The sequence below is a fragment of the Leucoraja erinacea genome, chromosome 12 (genome assembly GCF_028641065.1).
Source record: "Leucoraja erinacea ecotype New England chromosome 12, Leri_hhj_1, whole genome shotgun sequence".
NCBI classification, from domain to species: Eukaryota; Metazoa; Chordata; class Chondrichthyes; order Rajiformes; family Rajidae; genus Leucoraja; species Leucoraja erinaceus.
Genome location: NC_073388.1, coordinates 1254979 through 1278487, shown reverse-complemented (window position 1 = coordinate 1278487; position 23509 = coordinate 1254979). Strand labels below are relative to the sequence as shown.

General features: G+C 49.0%; 1 protein-coding gene across 1 annotated transcript in view; it reads right to left on the bottom strand.

Moving 5' to 3' along the window:
• LOC129701980 (dedicator of cytokinesis protein 11-like) overlaps positions 1 to 23509 on the bottom strand; it is a 221125-nt gene that overhangs the window by 19808 nt on the left and 177808 nt on the right. The window contains 4 exon segments of the mRNA XM_055643437.1: positions 3258 to 3396; positions 5657 to 5757; positions 10055 to 10245; positions 11475 to 11685. Coding sequence (XP_055499412.1) covers positions 3258 to 3396; positions 5657 to 5757; positions 10055 to 10245; positions 11475 to 11685 — 642 coding nt within the window.

The following is a 23509-nucleotide window of genomic DNA, read 5'->3' as shown; positions in this document are numbered from 1 at the left end:
CTCAGTTTTGGTCATCCTGTTATAGGAAGTTTGTTATTAAGCTGGAAATAGTCCCGGGAAAGATTAATGTTTTAATGTCATGTGTGCTGAGCTACAGGACACAGCTTTTTGTTACGTGCTAACCAGTCAGCGGAGAGACCATCCATGATTACATTCGAGCCGTCCACACATTACACAATCGGTGCAGGAGGAGGCCATTCGGCCCTTCGAGCCAGCACCGCCATTCAATGTGATCATGGCTGATCATCCCCAATCAGTACCCCGTTCCTGCCTTCTCCCCATATCCCCGGATAGGGCTATCTTTAAGAGCCCTATCAAGCTCTCTCTTGAAGGCATCCAGAGAACCGGCCTGCACCGCCCTCTGAGGCAGAGAATTCCACAGACTGTCTTTGGAGTGTGGGAGGAAACCGGAGCACCCGGAGAAATCCCGCTGAGTTACTCCAGCTTTTTGTGTCTGTCTTCACTGTATCTGCAATGTTCTGCCCCCCCCCCCCCCCCCCCCCTCTCTCTATCCCTCTCTCTCTGTACCTTGCCCCAACCACCCTGCCGACCTTTTCACTCCCTCCCCACCCCTGGCAGCTAGTCATCAAGCCAAGTCAGGTTTATTTGCCACATGCACATACAAGATGTGCAGTGAAATGAAAGTGGCAACGCCTACAGGTTGTGCAAAAACAACAGAACAAAACAGAACCAGTATTTACATTTTAGATTAAAAAAGTTTGCAGGGAACGTGCGGAATGTCCATCACAGCTGGCCGGACTGGAGTGAACAACTTGGCAGTTATGGCCTCTAGGGATACTGTGAACCACAAATACAAATCATTATCCCACAATGTTATTTTGTTATTTCTGTTTGTTTAATTTACTTGGTTTAAGTTTTCCAGCTTTCCTGGTAAGACTTTGACATGTTTTCGCTTTAGTTTTAGAGGTACAGCATTGAAACAGGCCCTTCGGCCCATCGGGCCCATGCTACCCAGCGATCACTCGTTCACACACGTTCTATGTTATCCCATCTTCGTATCCTGCACACGTGGCAATTTACAGAGGGACAATTATTAACCTGCAAACCCGTACATAGACAATACACAATATGTGCAGGAGTAGGGCCATTCGGCCCTTCCAGCCAGCACCGCCATTCAATGTGATCACGGCTGATCATACCCAATCAGTACCCCGTTCCTGCCTTCTCCCCATATCCCCTGACTCCACTATCTTTAAGAGCCCTATCTAGCTCTCTCTTGTAAGCATCCAGAGAACCAGCCTCCACCGCCCTCTGAGGCAGAGAATTCCACAGAGTGGGAGGAAACCGGAGCACCCGGAGAAAACCCACGCGGTCACGGGGAGAACCTGCAGACTCCGTACAGGCAGCACCCGATGTCAGGATCGTACATAGAAACATAGACAATAGGTGCAGGAGTAGGCCATTCGGCCCTTCGAGCCAGCACCGCCATTCGATATGATCATGGCTGACCATCCAAAAAATCAGTACCCCGTTCCAGATTGTTTCTTGGCCTTGGCGGGTCTCTGGCGCTGTGAGGCAGCAACTCTACCGTTGCACCGCCTTGCGTTCTACTCCTGCAATTGTATTCTCTCTCTCTCATGCATCAAACAAAAACTCCCACCCTACCCCCCCCCCCCCCCCCCCCCCCCCCAACTCTGAATCCTTTGCCACCCGCACCCCCTGTCAAGAAGGGGCGAGTGTCAGAGGGCAAGGGTGGGGCAGTGTATTGAAGAACAACATACAATGCAGGGTGACTACATGGGATGTCTCCGAGGTGGCTGTGCCCCGTTAAAGGTTTAAAAAGTCACACTGTTAATCGTACAGCATGAGAAGGAACTGCAGGTGCTGGTTTTCACTGAAGATAGACACAAAAAGCTGGAGTAACTCAGCGGGATAGGCAGCATCTCTGGAGAGAAGGAATAGGTGACGTTTCGGGTCGAGACCCTTCTTCAGACAGAGTCGGGGGAGATATACAAGGTGATGTAGAGACATGTGGAACAAATGAAAGAAAGATTCGCATTAATGTAACGATGATAAAGAGGAGAGGCCATGTTTAAGAAAGAACCGCAGATGCTGGAGAAATGGAAGGTAGACACATATTATCTAAATGGTGGCTGACTAGGAAAAGGGGAGATGCAGCGAGATCTGGGTGTCATGGTACACCAGTCATTGAAAGTAGGCATGCAGGTGCAGCAGGCAGTAAAGAAAGCGAATGGTATGTTAGCATTCACAGCAAAAGGATTTGAGTATAGGAGCAGGGAGGTTCTACTGCAGTTGTACAGGGTCTTGGTGAGACCACACCTGGAGTATTGCGTACAGTTTTGGTCTACAAATCTGAGGAAGGACATTATTGCCATAGAGGGAGTGCAGAGAAGGTTCACCAGACTGATTCCTGGGATGTCAGGACTGTCTTATGAAGAAAGACTGGATAGAGTTGGTTTATACTCTCTAGAATTTAGGAGATTGAGAGGGGATCTTATAGAAACTTACAAAATTCTTAAGGGGTTGGACAGGCTAGATGCAGGAAGATTGCTCCTGATGTTGGGGAAGTCCAGGACAAGGGGTCACAGCTTAAGGATAAGGGGAAAACCTTTAAAACCGAGATGAGAAGAACTTTTTTCACACAGAGAGTGGTGAATCTCTGGAACTCTCTGCCACAGAGGGTAGTCGAGGCCACAGTTCATTGGCTATATTTAAGAGGGAGTTAGATGTGGCCCTTGTGGCTAAAGGGATCAGGGGGTATGGAGAGAAGGCAGGTACGGGATACTGAGTTGGATGATCAGCCAAGATCATATTGAATGGCGGTGCAGGCTCGAAGGGCTGAACGGCCTACTCCTGCACCTATTGTCTATGTTTCTATGCAGACAGGAGACTGTTGACATTGAATGGCGGTGCTGGCTCAAAGGGCCGAATGGCCTACTCCTGCACCTAATTTCTATGTTTCTAAATGCTGGAGAAACTCAGCGGGTGAGGCAGCATCTATGGAGCGAAGGAATAGGTGACGTTTCGGGTCGAGACCCGGAAGGGTCTCGACCCGAAACGTCACCTATTCCTTCGCTCCATAGATGCTTCCAGGTCTCGACCTGAAACGTCGCCTATTCCCTCACTCCATAGATGCTGCCTCACCTGTTGAGTTTCTCCAGCATTTGTGTCTACTAAGGAGACGGGCCATTGCGAGCCGTGGGCGGTGTGGGTGAAGCTTACATGAGGTGTCCACTCCAGCAACACACATGGCAGCTGCCGTCAGCTCCACTCACCTGCTCATGAGTGATTTCCGATAGTTCTTTCACCATGTCTTTAAAGTTGGACTTCAACCCTTCGTGATACTCCAGCTGGTCCTCTTTAATCAGCCGCTCGTTCAAATCCAGGGCCAGGCTGCAGGCCGTCACAAATTCCCTGCAACAACGCCAAAACGACCCTGTTAGTTTACTTTAGTCTGGAGGTGCAGCGTAGAAACAGGCCCTTCGGCCCACCGAGTCCGTCCCGACCAGCGACCCCCGTACATTAGCTCCATCCCACACACACACACTAGGGACAATTTTCCAATCTCACCAAAGCCAATTAGTCTACATACAATAGACAATAGACAATAGCTGCAGGAGTAGAGGCCATTCGGCCCTTCGAGCCAGCACCGCCATTCAATGTGATCATGGCTGATCATCCCCAATCAGTACCCCGTTCCTGCCTTCTCCCCATATCCCCTGACTCCGCTATCTTTAAGAGCCCTATCTAGCTCTCTCTTGAAGGCATCCAGAGATAGATAGATAGATAGATCCTTTATTGTCAGAGAACCTGCCTCCACCGCCCTCTGCGGCAGAGATTTCCACAGACTCACCACTCTCTGTGTGAAAAAGTGTTTCCTCATCTCCGTTCTAAATGGCTTACCCCCTTATTCTTACTTGTCATCATCTCCCCGGTTGCAGGGTAATGTCTCGGGAAACAGGGCAGGTGGGGTTACTGAGGGCTAGTATAGTAGCAATGGGACAAATGGCCTTCTTCTACGTTATACGGACATACAGGGTCACCTGTACGGACCCATGAACAGGGTTTTATTGACCACTCGTGCCGCTGCACCGTATACGTGCCGATCCACACTGTTTATACTCCAGTAATCATCACCAACGATGATCTAATGACGTGCTGGAGGCAGCTGTTTGAGACAAGTACACGCCCAGAATACACTGTGGAATGTGACTGATCATCACAATGTTCCCACTGTGACCTGCACTCCTGCCATTGTGGAGTAGACCAGGCGATGAAAGGACTTTGTCCGTCTACCCCCCTCCCCCCACACGCTGCCCGACCTGCTGAGTCTTGTCCACTCTGTACATGGGTCACACCTGCAGGATGGGCTCAATTATTGACAGGGGAGGGAGAGAGGAGGGGAGGGGGGGGAGGGGGGGAGGGAGGGAGGAGGGGAGAGGGAGGAGGGGAGGGGGAGGGGGGGGGGGAGAGAGTGTGGGAGGGAGGGAGAGAGGGGGAGAGAGAATGAGAGGGGTGGAGAGGGGGAGAGGGAAGGGAGAGTGGATGAGGACAAGATGGAGGGGAAGGAGGTGGGGATGGGGTGAAGGAGGAGGAGGATGGGGTGGGGAGGGAGAGGGACGGTGTGCGGGTGGGGACAAGGCGGGGGGCGGAGAGAGGGGGATAGGGATAGTGAAGGAGAGGAGGGGGAAGGAGAGGGGGGCAAGGGGTCTGGGGGATGGGGACATATAGGGGAGGAGGCAAGGACAGGATGATCTGGGGATCTGGAAGGAGGTCGGGCGGGGAGAAGATGACAGTAAATGAACAGGGATGAAGGGGCAGGTTGGGATGGGGCAGGTTGGGAAGGGGCAAGTTGGGATGGGGCAGGTTGGGAAGGGGCAGGTTGGGAAGGGGCAGGTTGGGAAGGGGCAGGTTGGGATGGGGCAAGTTGGGGAAGGGGCAGGTTGGGAAGGGGCAGGTTGGGAAGGGGCAGTTGGGAAGGGGCAAGTTGGGAAGGGGCAAGTTGGGAAGGGGCAAGTTGGGAAGGGGCAGGTTGGGAAGGGGCAGGTTGGGAAGGGGCAGGTTGGGAAGGGGCAAGTTGGGATGGGGCAGGTTGGGAAGGGGCAGTTGGGAAGGGAAGGGGCAGGTTGGAAGGGGCAGGTTGGGAAGGGGCAGGTTGGGAAGGGGCAGGTTGGGAAGGGGCAGGTTGGGAAGGGGCAGGTTGGGAAGGGGGGGCAGGTTGGGAAGGGGCAGGTTGGGAAGGGGCAGGTTGGGAAGGGGCAAGTTGGGATGGGGCAGGTTGGGAAGGGGCAGGTTGGGAAGGGGCAGGTTGGGAAGGGGCAGGTTGGGATGGGGCAGGTTGGGATGGGGCAGGTTGGGAAGGGGCAGGTTGGGATGGGGCAGGTTGGGAAGGGGCAGGTTGGGAAGGGGCAAGTTGGGAAGGGGCAGGTTGGGATGGGGCAAGTTGGGAAGGGGCAGGTTGGGAAGGGGCAGGTTGGGAAGGGGCAGGTTGGGATGGGGCAGGTTGGGATGGGGCAGGTTGGGAAGGGGCAAAGGGGCAAGTTGGGAAGGGGCAGGTTGGGAAGGGGCAGCTTGGGAAGGGGCAGGTTGGTTGTGTAGAGGGCGTCTCTCTGCTGTGGGCACAGTAGCGGGCTGATTGCGTTGGTGTTCAGGTATCCCCGTTCTCCCCACTCACCTGAACGTTTCCTTCAGTAGTTTGACTTTCTTGGCGGGGAGCTTGGCCGACTTGCCACCGTCTAGGAAGGCTCTGGCGTAGGCCAGCGGGCCGGCGTTGACCTGCGGCAAAGTACAGGACAAACTCGTGTTGTGTGCCATCGAACAATGCACCGGAACAGACCCTTCGGCTAACAACATCCGTGATGAACCAATCTACTCTGCCTGGACCTGATCCATATCTAGTGCCTATCCAATCTGCCCTCTAGACACCACTACCGGGAGGAGGTGGCTGGTCTAGCACTCTGGTGCCAGGAGAACAGCCTCCTCTTGAACATCAAATAAAACAAAGGAGCTGATCATGGACTTTAGGAGGGCACATCACCCGAGGATGTACACTCCATTGAGGATAAATGGGGATCCTGTGGATAGAGTGAACTATCTGGGAGTCCACATCTCTGAGGATATGACATGGGCATCACACGCCTCAGCACTTGTGAGTAAGGCAAGGCAGCGCCTTTACCACCTCAGGCAATTGAGGAAATTCAGAGTGTCTCCGAGGATCCTCCAGTGCTTCTACGCAGCGGCGGTGGAAAGCATCTTGTCCGGGAACATTACCATCTGGTTTGGGAATTGCTCTGCCAAGGACAAGAAGGCTCTGCAGAGAGTAGTGCGTTCGGCCGAACACACTATGGGAACTTCACTCACCCCCCTGCAGGAACTGTACATCAGGAGGTGCAACTCCAGAGCCAATAAGATCATGGGAGACCCCTTCCACCCCAGCAACGGACTGTTCCAGCTGCTACGGTCAGGCAAACGCCTCCGTTGCCATGCGGTGAGAACGGAGAGGTTGAGAAGGAGTTTCTACCCACAGGCCATTCCTCCTATCTCACCAGGGACCAACTTTACTGAACCTTTTTCTTCCGCCCACAATATTTAATATGTAAAATATGTGATTCTGCTCCATTCTGTTTGTTTGTTTTTTTGCACAAAGTCCTCGAGCATTTCACTGCACATCTCGTATGTACATGTGACGAATAAACATGACTTGACTTGACTTGGAACCAAAGTACTCGTTTAACTGTTCTGCCATTTCTCTATATCATTCCCCAGCATCAATTCACCTGTCTCTGTCTGTAATGGACCTACATTTGTCTTATAGACAATAGCCAATAGGTGCAGGAGTAGGCCATTCGGCCGTACCCGCTGAGTTACTCCAGCACTCTGTGAAACGTCACCTATCCATGTTCTCCACAGATGCTGCCTGACCCGCTGAGTTACTCCAGCACTCTGTGAAACGTCACCTATCATGTTCTCCACAGATGCTGCCTGACCCGCTGAGTTACTCCAGCACTCTGTGAAACGTCACCTATCATGTTCTCCACAGATGCTGCCTGACCCACTGAGTTACTCCAGCACTCTGTGTTTTTTTTGTAAGCCGGTATCTGCAGTTCCTGCTCCATTCTTGCAGCTGCGATACTGGGACCCGATCCACCTTGGCATGTTCTTGTAATCAATGATCAATCTGCATCAAATTGCAGGCTGCATTTTTGTCAGCTAGATTACGGCATGCACAAGTTATGTTGGAACGAGAACACAAGAGAGATCTGGGCTTTAAATTTGCTTTTCTGAACCGCAAATTCCCAAATCGCCCCCAAGTCCAAGTATGGATGTGCAGTTTCTACTAGGAATGATGTCCAGGCTCCTGCAATGCAGATGTTGAAATCAGTGAGGTAACAACACGCTCTAGTATTGTCCAGATTCAAGCTCTAGTAGGGAAAGAGAGATTGTATATTGTAACAGTAAAGAAACACAGGGTGCTGGAGTAACAGCAATGAGCGGGTTTCAAGACCGAGCTAGATAGGGCTCTTAAAAATAGCGGAGTCGGGATATGGGGAGAAGGCAGGAACGGGGTACTGATTGGGGATGATCAGCCATGATCACATTGAATGGCGGTGCTGGCTCGAAGGGCCAAATGGCCTACTCCTGCATCTATTGTCTATTGTCTATTACATATGATGAGCGTTTGTCGGCACTGGGCCTGTACTCGATGGAGTTTAGAAGAATGAGGGGGGACCTCATTGAAATGAGCAAAATAGTGAAAGGCTTGGATAGAATGGATGTGGAGAGGATGTTTCCACTAGTGGGAGAGTCTAGGACTAGAGGGCATAGTCTCAGAATTAAAGGACATTGAAGTCAGTGGGAGACGAGGAAGAATTTCTTTAGTCAAAAGGTGGTGAATCTGTGGAATTCTTTGCCACAGAAGGGTGTGGAGGCCAAGTCAGTGGATATTTTTAAGGAAGAGATAGATTCATAGAAACATATAAAAATAGGTGCAGTAGGCCATTCGGCCCTTTGAGCCAGCACCGCCATTCAATATGATCATGGCTGATCATCTAAAATCAATACCCCGTTCCTGTTTTGTTCCCCACATCCCTTGATTCCTTTAGCACTAAGAGCTAAATCTAACTCTCTGTTGAAAACATCCAGTGAGCTGGCCTCCACTGCCTTCTGTGGCAGAGAATTCCACAGATTCACAACTCGCTGGGTGAAGAATGTTTTTTTCTCATCTCAGTCCAAAATGGCTGACCATTTATTCTTAAACTATGGCCCCTGGTTCTGGACTCCCCAACATCAGGAACATTTTTCCTGCATGTAGCCTGTCCAATTTTTAAAGAATTTTATAAGTTTCTATAAGATCTCCTCTCATCCTAAATTCCAGTGAATACAAGCCAGTCGACCCATTCTTTCCTCATATGACATTCCTGCCATCCCGGGAATTAACCTGGTGAACCTATGCTGCACTCCCTCAATAGCAATAATGTCCTTCCTCAAATTAGGAGACCAAAATTGCACACAATACTCCAGGTGTGGTCTCACCAGGGCCCTGTACAACTGCAGTAGGACCTCCTTGCTCCTAAACTCAAATCCTCTCGCAATGAAGGCCAACATGCTCTGGCTTTCTTCACTGCCTGCTGTACCTGCATGCTCACTTTCAGTGACTGATGTACAAACACACCCAAGTGAATCTGTGGAATTCTTTTCCACAGGAGGCTGTGGAGGCCAAGTCAGTGGATATTTTTAAGGCTGAGATAGATAGATACTCGATTAGTACGGGTGTCAGGGGTTATGGGTAGAAGGCAGGAGAATGGGGTTGGGAGGGAGAGATAGATCAGCCAAGTTTGAATGGCGGAGTAGACTTGATGGGCTGAATGGCCTAATTCTGCTCCTTCAGTTTATGAAGACAAATAAAGTTATGGCCTCCAGCCTCTGGGGAGGGTGGAAATGAGGTGTTAAAGATTGTTGGTAGACAAAAATGCTGGAGAAACTCAGCGGGTGCAGCAGCATCTGTGGAGCAAAGGAAATAGGCAACGTTTCAGGCCAAAATCCTTCTTCAAGGTTAAAGATTGTTTCCTGGATGAGAGACTACTGGCTACATGAAGAGGTTAGACAAACTTGGATTGTATTCTCTGGAGCACCAGAGGTTGAGGTGAGACCTGATCGAGATATATAAAATTATGAGGCGTAGATAGGGTAGGGAGATCATTGTCCCCAGAATGGAAATGTCTAAGATAAGGAAAGACGTTTTGAAATGTGAAGCTGGAGGACTCGAGTACTCCAGCACTTTTTGTCTCTTCTTTCCTAAACCCGCATCTGCAGTTCCTTGTATTTACATATGAAAACATATAGAATTCTTAAGGGATTGGACAAGCTAGACGCAGGGAAAATGTTCCCCATGTTGGGGGGGACCAGGCGTTACAGTTTAAGAATAAGGGGTAGGACATTTAGGACTGAGATGAGGAAAAACCTTTTCACCCAGAGAGTTGTGAATCTGTGGAATTATCAGGCAGCTGAAAACCTATCACCAACAGGAGAGTGGTCGAGAACTACTATCTTGGTGACGTTCAGACGGTCATTGATCGGATTTTACTGGCTTTATCCTGCACTAAACATTATTCACTGTTCACTATACCTTGGTACATGTGACATGAAACATAACTCAATTCAACCCAACCCGACCCAACCGCACCCCACCCCACCCGACCCGACCCCACCACACCCCACCCCACCCGACTACACCCCACCCGACTCGACCCGACCCCACCCCCACCCGACTCGACCCCACCCCACCCCACCCGACCCCCACCCGACCCCCACTCGACCCAACCCAACCAACCCAACCAACCCCACCCCACCCCACCCCACCCACCCGACCCCACCCCCCCAACTCGACCCAACCCGACCCCCCCCCCCCGACCCCACCCCACCCGACCCCCCACTCGACCCAACCCAACCCAACCCAACCCGACTCGACCAGACCCAACCTGACCCGATCCAACTCAACCCAACCCAACCCAACCCAACCCAACCCAACCCAACCCAACCCAACCCAAGGAAGGTGGTGTGGGTCAGGACTCACTTGCACGGAGACGCAGCCTTGCAGTTTGAGCTGCAGTTGGATCATGTCGAGGCTATTGGAGTCACACAGCTTCTGAAGCTCCGCTGTCCGGTCCTTCATCTCATCGAGGGCCACGTCAATGGGCTTCAGATCGACCTGCTGTTCACGTGCGACCGCAATGCGCTTCTTCACGTACGGGAAGGAGTGTGAGGCTGTGCAAAATGACAACAAAGCCGCCTGTTTAGTTTAAAAACACAGCGCGGAGACAGACCCTTTGGCCCATCGAGTCTATGCCAAGCGCCGATCACCCATTCACACTAGTTCTATCCTGCACATTACAGAGGGCCAATTCATCTACAAACCTGCACGTTTTTGTGATGTGGGGGGAAACCAGAGCACACAGAAGCAACCCATGCAGTCACAGATAGAACATGCAAACTCCACACAGACAGTACCCGAGGTCAGGATCTCTGGAGCAGTGAGGCAGCGCCTCTACCCACTGCTGCTGCAGCAGTGATCGTGCAGCGTCTGGAGGGACACAGAGTGCTGGAGTAACTCAGCGGGTCAGGCAGCATCTGTGGAGAACATGGATAGGTGACGTTTCGGGTCGAGCCTCTTCAGTTTCTCCAGCATTTTTGTCTCCCTTTGATTTTTCCAGCATCTGCAGTTCATTCATAAACCACGGTGTAAGTTGGATGGCGTAGTGGATAAGGAGAACTAGTCTTTGCGAACAGATGTTTGGGTACTCAAGCATTTCAGACAAGACCCCAGATTCACGGACAGTTTCTTCCCAGCGGCTTTCAGGCAACTGAATCACCAACAGAATTGGCTGAATAGAGAGTGGTCCTGAACAGCATTCTTGGTCACCCTCAAACTATCTGTGAATGGATTTGACTTGCTTTACCTTGCGCTGAAAAACATTATTCCCTAATCATGTATTTTTACATTAAGCCGTACACAGGATTAAATGGCTCGATTGTAATCATGTATTGTCTTTCTGCTGACTGGATAGCACGCAACAAAAGCTTTTCACTGTAGCTCAGTACACGGGACAAGAAACTAGACTGCACTAAACACTGCACCCTGCAACACGGGACAAGAAGAAGCTGAACAAAACTACATTTTGAAGAATGGATCATTTCTGTAGTCTCCTCCCCTCGTGTCTCCTCCCCTCGTGTCCCCTCCCCTCGTGTCCCCTCCCCTCCCTCTGGCCCTCCCCTTCCCTCCTCCTGTCCCCTCCCCCCCCTCCACTCCCCACCCCCTGGCCTTCCTTTCCCCCACCCCCGGCCCTTCCCTCCTGTCCACTCCCCCTCCCCCCCCCACCCCTCCCTCCCTTCCCCATCCCAACCCTCTGGCCCTTCCTCCTGTTCCCTGCCCTCCCCCTCCACTCCCCACCCCTCCCCCTCCCGTCCCCTGTACGTGGGACCAGACGGGTGCTCACTGGTGAGAATGGTTCTCCGCTTGCATTGTTCCTCCACGCCTCCTTGCTTCTTCCCGGACACCGTGTACGGAGTTTCAAAGACAAACCGCGCCACATTGTGGTTCCTCTCAAAGGGGGTGGTCCGCTCCTGCAGCTCCTTCTCATCGAAGTACGGCTCCACAAACGTCACCTGGATGTAGGCAAACTTCTGGTCCAGGCTCTTTGTGTTCACCTGCACAGTGAAGGGCAGACGCACAACAAAGCAATGTTAACTTTCTGCATCTAGGGATTCCATGATGCTGGCAAGTGGGACAATTGGTTAGCATGGGCAAGATGGGCTGAAGGGCCTGGATCCATGCGGTACAGCTTTATGACCCACCAACATAACACAGCGTATCAATGATGATTTATCTAATTTCAAGTAACTCCTATATTACTCCGCCCCCTTCCCAATCCCTCCTCGTCCCCACCGTTCCAGCAGCTCCTCTGTATACATCCCTGAATTCCTGTAGTTAGCACACGCTCCCCAACTCCACTCTTGATGAGGTCATCTGATGCCAGGCCCTGTTTTGTTCTGGCCATCTCTGCCTTTCAGTCAGAAGAAAGGTCCCCACCCATCCACAGATGTGGCCTGACCCGCTGAGTTACTTCACTAATTTGTGACTATCTGTAGAACAAAATAACTTACTGTCCTGACTTTGATGGTATTGCTCATCATAAACTTAGCTCAGCATGACAATACACAATAGGCAATAGACAATAGGTGCAGGAGTAGGCCATTCGGCCCTTCGAGCCAGCACCGCCATTCAATGTGATCATGGCTGATCATCCCCAATCAGTACCCCGTTCCTGCCTTCTCCCCATATCCCTTGACTGCTATTTTTAAGAGCTCAATCTAGCTCTCTCTTGAAAGCATCCAGAGAACCGGCCTCTGAGGCAGAGAATTCCACAGACTCACCACTCTCAGTGAGGAAAAGTGTTTCCTCATCTCCGTTCTAAATGGCTTACTCCTTATTCTTAAACTGTGGCCCCTGGTTCTGGACTCCCCCAACATCGGGAACATGTTTCCTGCCTCTAGCGTGTCCAAACCCTTAATAATCTTTCAATAAGATTCCCTCTCATCCTTCTAATCTCCAGAGTGTACAAGCCCAGCCGCTCCATTCTCTCATGGACTCGGTGAACTGAAAGATCAGTTTCCATGCTGTATTTGGAGTCTTAGAGTCATACTGTGTGGAAACAGGCCCTTCGGCCCAACTTGCCCACACTGGCCAACATGCCCCATCTACACTAATCCCACCTGCCCGCGTTTGGCCCATATTCCTCCAAACCTGTCCTGTCCATGTTCCTGCGTAAATGTTTCATAAATGTTGCAACAGTCCCAGCCTCGACTACCTCCTCCGGCAGCTCGTTCCATACACCCACCACCCTTCATGTCAAAATGTTACCCCTCAAAAACCTATTAAATCTTTCCCCCCCTCACCCTAAACCTATGTCCTCTGGTTCTCAATTCTCCTTCCCTGGGCAAAAGACTGTGCATCTACTCGGTCTATTTTTCTCATGATTTTAAATACCTCTAGAAGATCACTCATCCACCTGATCTCCAAGGAAGAGAGTCCCAGCCTACTCAACCTCTCCCTGTAACTCAGGCCCTCGTGTCCTGGCAACATTCTCCTAAACCTTTCCATCCCCTCCAGCATAACAACATATTTCCGATAACATGGTGCCCAGAGCTGAACACAATCTCATCACACAGCCGTCTCTGGCAATGATTTATACTTTAATAGAAGGTAGACAAAAATGCTGGTGAAACTCAGCGGGTGAGGCAGCATCTCTGGAGTGAAGGAATAGGTGAAGTTTCAAGTTGAGACCCTTCTTCAGACTGATGTGGGGGAGGGGGGGGGGGAAGAAGAAAGGAAGAGGTGGAGACAGTGGGCTGTGGGAGAGCTGGGAAGGGGAGGGGAAGGAGGGAGAAAGCAGGGACTGCCTGAAATTGGAGAAGTCAATGTTCATACCGCTGGGGTGTAAACTACCCAGGCGGAATATGAGGTGCTGCTCCTCCAATTTGCAGTGGGACTCACTCTGCCCACAGAGGAGGCCCAGGACAGAGAGGTCAGATTCGGAATCAGAGCATTGAGTATAGAAGCTGGGATGTAATGTTAAAATTGTACAAGGCATTGGTGAGACCAAATCAGGAGTATGGTGTACAATTTTGGTCGCCCAATTATAGGAAGGATGTCAACAAAATAGAGAGAGTACAGAGGAGATTTACTAGAATGTTGCCTGGGTTTCAACAACTAAGTTACAGAGATAGGTTGAATAAGTTAGGTCTTTATTCTCTGGAGCGCAGAAGGTTAAGGGGGGACCTGATAGAGGTCTTTAAAATGATGAGAGGGATAGACAGAGTTGATGTGGACAAGCTTTTCCCTTTGAGAATAGGGAAGATTCAAACAAGAGGACATGACTTCAGAATTAAGGGACAGAAGTTTAGGGGTAATATGAGGGGGAACTTCTTTACGCAGAGAGTGGTGGCGGTGAGGAATGAGCTTCCAGTGGAAGTGGTGGAGGCAGGTTCATTGGTATAATTTAAAAATAAATTGGATAGGCATATGGATGAGAAGGGAATGGAGGGTTATGGTATGAGTGCAGGCAGGTGGGACTAAGGGGAAAAAAAAATTTGTTCGACATGGACTTGTAGGGCCAAGATGGCCTGTTTCCGTGCTGTAATTGTTATAGGGTTATATGGTTATTATATGGAATGGGAGGGGGAGTTGAAGTGCTGAGCCACCGGGAGATCAGGTTGGTTATTGCGGACCGAGCGGAGGTGTTGGGCGAAACGATCGTTTAACATAGTTTAGAGATACAGCAGGCAAACACCGGTCTAGTGATCCCCGTACACTAGTTCTATCCTACACACTAGGAGTAATTTACAGAAACCAAATAACCTCCAAACCTGCAGGTCTTTGCTTCCTACAGAAACGACCATCGTTCGTTGAGCTCATTGAGCATTTTGTCAAAAACATTCTTCCGTCACCGTTGTAATGAGTTCATAAACCTCCTCAATGCGCTTGTACATTTTGGTCAAGGAGAAACACAGGGTGCATGAGTCACACAAAGTTAGCAGGCAGGTCGGACGAGTGGTTAAAATGCCAATGGCATGTGGATTTTTATAGCAACAAGATTGCAGTTTAAGATTAGAGGGGTTATGTTACAGGTGAGGCCATACCTGGAGTATTGTACACTGTACCAACCCCCTCTCCTCAACCAGGATGTAATCAATACACAATACACAATAGGTGCAGGAGGAGGCCATTCGGCCCTTCGAGCCAGCACCACCATTCAATGTGATCATGGCTGATCATCCCCAATCAGTTCCCCGTTCCTGCCTTCTCCACATATCTCCTGACTCCGCTATCTTTAAGAGCCCTATCTAGCTCTCTCTTGAAAGAATCCAGAGAACCGGCCTCCACCGACCGCCCTCTGAGGCAGAGAATTCCACAGACTCACCACTCTCTGTGTGTGAAGAAGTGTTTCCTTGTCTCTATTCCAAATGGCTTACTCCTTATTCTTAAACTGTGTGGCCCCTGGTTCTGGACACCCCCAACATCGGGAACATGTTTCCTGCCTCTAGCCTGTCCAAAACCGCACACAATACTCCAGGTGTGGTCTCACTAGGGCTCTGTACAACTGTAGTGCCTCTTTAATCACACTGGGACAGAGAGGAGAATCAGCAGGTTAGTTGCTGGGAATGACAGGGTTAATACGATACGATAGGACTTTATTGATCCCAGGAGGGAAGTTGCTCTGTCAACAGTCATAAAAACACAACATAGATGAAACATGAAATTAAAGTGAGAGTGGAAAGGATTGGGGGGGGTGCAAAGATTGGGGGGGGGATGAGGGGGGGGGGGGGGGACGGGGGGAGGGGGGGGGGGGGGGGGAGTCAGTCTCAGTCGACCCCCACGACAGAGAAGGGGGAGAAGATGTCCAGTTTGATAGCCACAGGGAAGAAGGATCTCCTGTGGCGTTCTGTGCTGCATCTTGGTGGAACCAGTCTGTTGCTGAAGGTGCTCCTCAGGTTGACCAGTGTGTGATGGAGGGGGTGAGCTGTATTGTCCAGGTTGCTCTGCAGTTTGAAGAGCATCCTTGGAACAGAACTTTGGATCTACTGTCGTTAGACTTATGGATAATCATTTTATTCTCTGATCAAGAGACAGATTGTTACCTATTTAAGTCTGTTACGGATGGTGGTGGGTGTATGGAACGAGCTGCCAGAGGAGGTAGTTGAGGCAGCTATGAAAACACCATTTAAAAGATACTTGTTTAAGAAGGAACTGCAGATGCTGGATAAATCGAAGGTAGATAAAAATGCTGGAGAAACTCAGCGGGTGAGGCAGCATCTATGGAGCGAAGGAATAGGTGACGTATCGGGTCGAGACCCTTCTTCAGACTGATGTGGGGGGGGGGGGGGGTGGGAAGAAAAAAAAAGGAATAGGCGGAGGCAGTGGGCTGAGGGAGAGCTGGGAAGGGGAGGGGAAGGAGGGAGAAAGCAAGGACTACCTGAAATTGGAGAAGTCAATGTTCATACCCCTGGGGTGTAAACTACCTAAGCGGTATGAGATATGGAAAAAAAGGTACTTGGGCAGGTGCTTGGGTAGGATAGGTTTAGAGGGATGTGGGCCAAATGGGACCAGTACAGATGAGGCACCTTGGTTAGCATGGGTGGGTTGGGCCAAAGGGCCTGTTTCCGTGCTCTGTGACTTTATTAATGGTAAAGGGAAAGAGTGGGTTGAGGTGGCTGACTCACTTCTGGGCTTTGACTTTTAGTCGGAGGAACCCAGTGGAAAATTATAACAATTTACAACACGGAAACAGGCCATCTCGACCCTTCTAGTCCGTGCCGAACACGTATTCTCCCCTAGTCCCATATACCTGCACTCAGACCATAACCCTCCATTCCCTTCCCATCCATATAACTATCCAATTTATTTTTAAATGATAAAAATGAACCTGCCTCCACCACCTTCACTGGAAGCTCATTCCACACAGCCACCACTCTCTGAGTAAAGAAGTTCCCCCTCATGTTACCCCTAAACTTCAGTCCCTTAATTCTCAAGTCATGTCCCCTTGTTTGAATCTTCCCTACTCTCAGTGGGAAAAGCTTTTCCACGTCAACTCTGTCTATCCCTCTCATCATTTAAAAAACCTCTATCAAGTCTCCCCTTAACCTTCTGCGCTCCAAGGAATAAAGTCCTAACTTGTTTAACCTTTCTCTGTAACTTAGTTGCTGAAACCCAGGCAACATTCTAGTAAATCTCCTCTGTACTCTCTCTATTTTGTTGACATCCTTCCTATAATTAGGCGACCAAAATTGTACACCATACTCCAGAATTGGCCTCACCAATGCCTTGTACAATTTTAACATTACATCCCAACTTCTATACTCAATGCTCTGATTTATAAAGGCCAGCACACCAAAAGCTTTCTTTACCACCCTATCTACATGAAATTCCACTTTCAGGGAACTGTGCACAGTTATTCCCAGATCCCTCTGTTCACCTACATTCTTCAATTCCCTACCATTTACCATGTACGTCCTATTTTGATTTGTCCTGCCAAGATGTAGCACCTCACACTTATCAGTATTAAACTCCATCTGCCATCTTTCAGCCCACTCTTCCAACTGGCATAAATCTCTCAGTAGACTTTGAAACTCTACATCATTACTCACAACCCCATCTATCTTAGTATCATCTGCATACTTACTAATCCAATTTACCACACCATCATCCAGATCATTGATGTACATGACAAACAACAGTGGACCCAACACAGATCCCTGTGGCACCCCACTCGTCACTGGCCTCCAACCTGACAAACAACCATCCACCATTACTCTCTGGCATCTCCCATTCAGCCACTGTTGAATCCATCTTGCTACTCCACCATTAATACCCAACCATTGAACCTTCTTAACCAACCTTCCATGAGGAACCTTGTCAAAGGCCTTACTGAAGTCCATATACACAACATCCACTGCATTACCCTCATCAATTTCCCGAGTAACATCTTCAAAAATTCAAGAAGATTAGTCAAACATGACCTTCCAGGCACAAATCCATGTTGACTGTTCCTAATCAGACCCTGTTTATCCAGATGCTTATATATATTATCTCTAAGTATCTTATTCCATTAATTTGCCCACACTGACGGCAAACTAACAGGTCTATAATTGCTAGGTTTACTCTTAGAACCCTTTTTAAACAATGGAACAACATGTGTGGTACGCCAATCCTGCGGCACTATTCCCGTTTCTAATGACACTTGAAATATTTCTGCCATAGCCCCTGCTATTTCTACACTAACTTCCCTCAATGTCCTAGGGAATATCCTGTCCGGACCTGGAGACTTATCCACTTTTATATTTCTCAAAAGTGTCAGTACTTCCTCTTCTTAGAATCTCATAGTTTCCATAGCTACTCTACTTGTTTCCCTTACCTCACATAATTCAATATCCTTCTCCTTGGTGAATACCGAATAAAAGAAACTGTTCAATATCTCCCCCATCTCTTTTGGCTCTGCAGATAGCTGTCCACTCTGACTCTCTAATGGACCAATTTTATCCCTCGTTATCCCTTTGCTATTAATATAGCTGTAGAAACCCTTCGGATTTACTTTTACCTTACTTGCCAAAGCAACCTCATATCTTCTTTTAGCTTTTCTAATTTCTTTCTTAAGATTCTTTTTACATTCTTTATATTCCTCAAGCACCTCATTTACTCCATTCTGCCTATAATTATTGTAGATCTCCCTCTTTTTCCGAACCAAGTGTCCAATTTCCCTTGAAAACCATGGCTCTTTACAATTTCTACGATTTCCTTTCAACCGAACAGGGACATAAAGATTCTGTACTCTTAAAATTTCACCTTTAAATGTCCTCCATTTCTCTTCTACATCCTTCCCATAAAACAAAAAAATTGTCACCCTTTAGTTGAAGACAAGAACAAAAAAGTCCCAAAGATAGACACAAAGTGCCGGAGTAACTCAACAGGACAGTGGCATCTATACAAATGGAATAGGTGACGTTTCAGGTCAGGACTCTTCTTCAGACTGGGGGGAAACGGAGGCTAGAATGGCCAGAACAGAAGAGCCGGCAACATGTCCTGACCCTTTCTCACCTCAAGCCCCCTCAAGCCCCCCCCCCCACCTCACCTCTATCCTTCAGTCTGAAGAAGGGTCTCGACCCAATACGTCACCTATCCCTTCTCCCCGGAGATGCTGCCTGACCCGCTGAGTTACTCCAGCATTTTGTGTCTATCTTCGGTGTAAACCAGCATCTGCAGTTCCTTCCTACACAGGAAGTCCCATTATCCAGCCAGAGCCTCCACATGACCCCGGAGGCTGTAATTTCCCCGAGTGTACACTGAGATTGTTGGCTGTGACTGAGACAAGGGGAGGGGTGAGACCAGAGAGATCGCACCCAAACCTCAAACAACACCGAGGTCCGTCTGTAACAGCAGTGATGCAGGAAATACATCGCGCTCACGAGTTAAAGGAGGAGAATTCAGCCATTCGGCCCATCGAGTCTACTCCGCCACTCAATCATGGCTGATCGCTGCCTCCTAATCCTATTTTCCTGCCTTCTTCCCCTACTGCAACACTTGAATGAATGAATAAGTCTATTGGCCAAGTATTCACATACAAGGAATTTGCCTTGGTGCTCCGCCCGCAAGCGACAACATTACATACAGTGTTTAAGAAGGAACTGCAGATGCTGGAAAATTGTAGGTAGACAAAAATGCTGGAGAAACTCAGCGGGTGCAGCAGCATCTATGGAGCGAAGGAAATAGGTAACGTTTCGTGCCGAAACGTTGCCTATTTCCTTCGCTCCATAGATGCTGCTGCACATGACATACAGTGACAATTAGGAATGACACATTATACATTAATAATAAAACATTATTGATTAAACATGTGAATTAAATAAAAATACCAGAGCAAAAGGAGGCTACAGGTTTAAGGTTATTGATTAGAGCTACTACTCATGGGAAAATAGCTGTTTTGTCACCCGTTCTAATCAAGATTTTGTCTATCTCTGCCTTAAAAATATCCACCGACTTGGCCTCCCACAGACGTCTGCGGCAATGAGTTCCACAGATTACTAACCTCTGACTGAAAAAGTTCCTCCTCATCTCCTTTTTAAATGAGGGCCCTTTAATTCTGAGGCTGTGACCTGTGGTCCAATGTTTAATCAAAGTTTAGTTTAGTTTAGAGATACAGCGTGGAAACAGGCCTTTCGGCCCACCGAGTCCGCTCGGACCAGCCATCACCCCGTACACTAGCGCTATCCTACACACTAGGGACAATTTACAATTCTTACCGAAGCCAATTAACCTACACACCTTTGGAATGTGGGAGGAAACTGGAGCACCAGGAGAAAACCAACATAGTCACAGGGAGAACATGCAAACTCCACACAGACAGCACCCGTAGTCAGGATCGAATCCAGGTCCCAGAATATAAGCTCACTGGGATATCTGTCCAAAATATTGAATATAAAATGACAACAGGCATAACATGACCGTCGGCATTCAGAACCTTTTTTCCCCAGGTGAAAATGTAAAATATTAGAGAGCACAGCCTCAAGGTGAGTTATTATTAAGGGGTTGGACAGGCTAGATGCAGGAAGATTGTTCCCGATGTTGGGGAAGTCCAGAACAAGGGGTCACAGTTTAAGGATAAGAGGGAAGTCTTTTAGGACCGAGATGAGAAAATCTTTTTTTACACAGCGAGTGGTGAATCTGTGGAATTCTCTGCCACAGAAGGTAGTTGAGGCCAGTATTGGCTATATTTAAGAGGGAGTTAGATGTGGCCCTTGTGGCTAAAGGGATCAGGGGGTATGGAGAGAAGGCAGGGATGAGATACTGAGTTGGATGATTAGCCACGATCATACCGAATGGCGGTGCAGGCTCGAAGGGCCGAATGGCCTACTCCTGCACCTACTTTCTATGTTTCTATGTTTTACACAGAGGGTGGTGGGTGCCTGGAACATACTGCCGTGGGTGGTGGTGGAGGCAGACATGATAGTGGCATTTAAGCAACGTTTAGATAGACACAGAGTATTGATCACGTGCAGACGGCGGAGATTAGTATTAACTTGTTCATCGTGTTATATAAATGTTGTGGTGCCTGCCTCAACTACCTCCCCTGGCAGCTCGTTCCATATAACGACCACATTCTGAATAAAAATGCTGCCCCTCGAGTTCTGATTAAACTTTTCCATCTGTGTCCTCTGGATCTTGATGCCCTATCCTGGGTGAACGACTGTGCATTCACCCGATCTATTCCCCTGGTGATTTTATACACCTCTACAAGTACACCCCTCATCCTCCTGCGCTCCAAGGAATAGAGTCCAGGCCAGCCCAACCTCTCCCTGCAGCTGTGACCCTCGAGTCCCGGCAACATCCTTGTGAATCTTCTCTGTACTGTTTCCCCAGAGTGACTAAAACAATATGTTTGTCTGAACATTTGTCTGAAGAAGGGTTTCGGCCCGAAACGTTGCCTATTTCCTTCGCTCCATAGATGCTGCTGCACCCGCTGAGTTTCTCCAGCACTTTTGTCCACTTTCGATTCTCCAGCATCTGCAGTTCCTTCTTGAAAACAATATAGTGGATAGACAGAGACGCTGGCTCCCATAGTAACGGCAATGTTGACGGAGCTCTCCAGGTTAATCACAATGAAGGGGATTCACAGGGAGACGCATTGTTTGTGTGTGCAGCCTAATTATACATGACCATAATTACAGTTACCTACCAATCAACCTCACTATTCAGCAGCCCAGATAATCTATGTTCAGATTGAGCCAATTCAGAATCAGTAGTGCAGGAGTTACTATTTGTGTGGAACCTGTTTTGCAAAAAGCCGTCCCTCCATAAACAGAGGCAATGCTCGACTTCAGGAAGCTGCACGTTCCCCAGTTTGCATTGATGCTGCCGAACTAGACATTGTTGTGAAGTTCACATTCTGAGGAGCCAATATCACCAATAACCTCTCCTGGACCAGCCATATTGAAGCAACGACCAAGAGAGCACACCGACGCCTCGACTACCTTAGAGGGCTCAGGAAATTCACTAAGTCCCATACAACTCTCACCAACTTCTACAGATGCGCCGTAGAGAGCATTCTATCCGGATACATCACAGCTCGGTTCGGGAACAGCTCCATCCAGGACCGCAAGAAATTGTAGCGAATTGTGGACGCAGCCCAGACCATCACACAAACCAACCTCCCTTCCCATTGACTCCAATTATACCTCATGTTGCCTCGGCAACCCAGCAGCATCATCAAGGACCAGTGAATGGAGGAGCATGGTTGGCAAGTTTACGGATGCCACTAAAATTGGAGGTCAAATGGATAGCGCAGGTGGTTATTTAAGAAGATTACAATGGGAGTGAGCGACTTTAGACTGGGTCAGTGGGCGGAGGAATGGCAGATAGAGTTTAATTCAGATAAATGTGAAGTGTTGCATAGTTGTTGGACAAACCAGGGCAGGACATTCTTGCCATAGAGGGAGTACAGAGAAGGTTCACCAGACTGATTCCTGGGATGGCAGGTCTTTCATATGAAGAAAGACTGGATAGACTCGGCTAGTACACGCTAGAATTTAGAAGATTGAGGGGGGGGGGGGGGGAGGAACTTAATGAAACTTACAAAATTCTTAAGGGGTTGGACAGGCTAGATGCAGGAAGATTGTTCCCGATGTTGGGGAAGTCCAGGACAAGGGGTCACAGTTTAAGGATAAGGGGGAAGTCTTTTAGGACCGATGAGAATTTTTTTTTTTTCACACAGAGAGTGGTGAATCTGTGGAATACTCTGCCACAGAGGGTAGTTGAGGCCAGTTCATTGGCTATATTTAAGAGGGAGTTAGATGTGGCCCTTGTGGCTAAAGGGATCAGGGGGTATGGAGAGAAGGCAGGTACGGGATACTAACTTGGATGATCAGCCATGATCATATTGAAAAGTCTGCTCTCTACTCACAATCCAGCCTCCCGCTCCTCGATTTCATCCACATCTCACTACCTCAGAAAGCAAGGACCACTCACTCCCGGACATCCCCTCTTCTCCCCTCTCCCATCGGGCAGAAGCTACAGAAGTTCGTAAGCACATACCACCAGACTCAGGAACAGCTTCTTCCTCAGACTAGTAAACAGAGCTCCCATCAGCTGAAGGTGTCGTCACGATCTCCCAACCCACCTCATTGCAGCCCTTGCACTTTAAAAAAAAATCTGTGCTTTCTGTGTAAGTGAAACATTATAACGCTGTGAAACGATATTGCTGTGTTTATCATTGCATGTTGTACTGGTGTACTGTGGGTAGATTGTATATATGCAGTGTATGGCCTGTCTGGATAGCTCCCAATGAAAGCTTCTCACTGGATCTTGGAGTGCAAGATAATAATAAGGCAGTACTAATGGAGACTTGTACGGTGACGTTTCACAGAGTGCTGGAGTAACTCAGCGGGTCAGGCAGCATCTGTGGAGAACATGGATAGGTGACGTTTCACAGAGTGCTGGAGTAACCCAGCGGGTCAGGCAGCATCTGTGGAGAACATGGATAGGTGACGTTTCACAGAGTGCTAGAGTAACTCAGCGGGTCAGGCAGCATTTGAGGAGGGAGTGGACAGGTGACATTTTGGTTTCAGACTACAGAAGGGTCTCGACCCATTCCCTCCAGAGATGCTGTGTGTAGCAAGGAACTGCAGATGCTGCTTTAAACTAAAGACACACACACACACACAAAGATGGAGTAACTCAGCAGGTCAGACAGCATCTCTGGAACTCCACAGATGCCGCCTGACCCACTGAGATCCTCCAGCAGCTTAGTGTTTTATTCAAGATTCCAGCATCTGCAGCCTCTTCTGCCCCAGAAAGGCATCTGGATATCGTCACAACTTGCCCCCAAGCCACTCTGGAGGCTGCTTACAATGCAGACTCAAGCTTTACAGAAAAGGCAATGTCGAGTTAACCTTAAAGGACAGGGAATAGTGAATACTCAGTGGG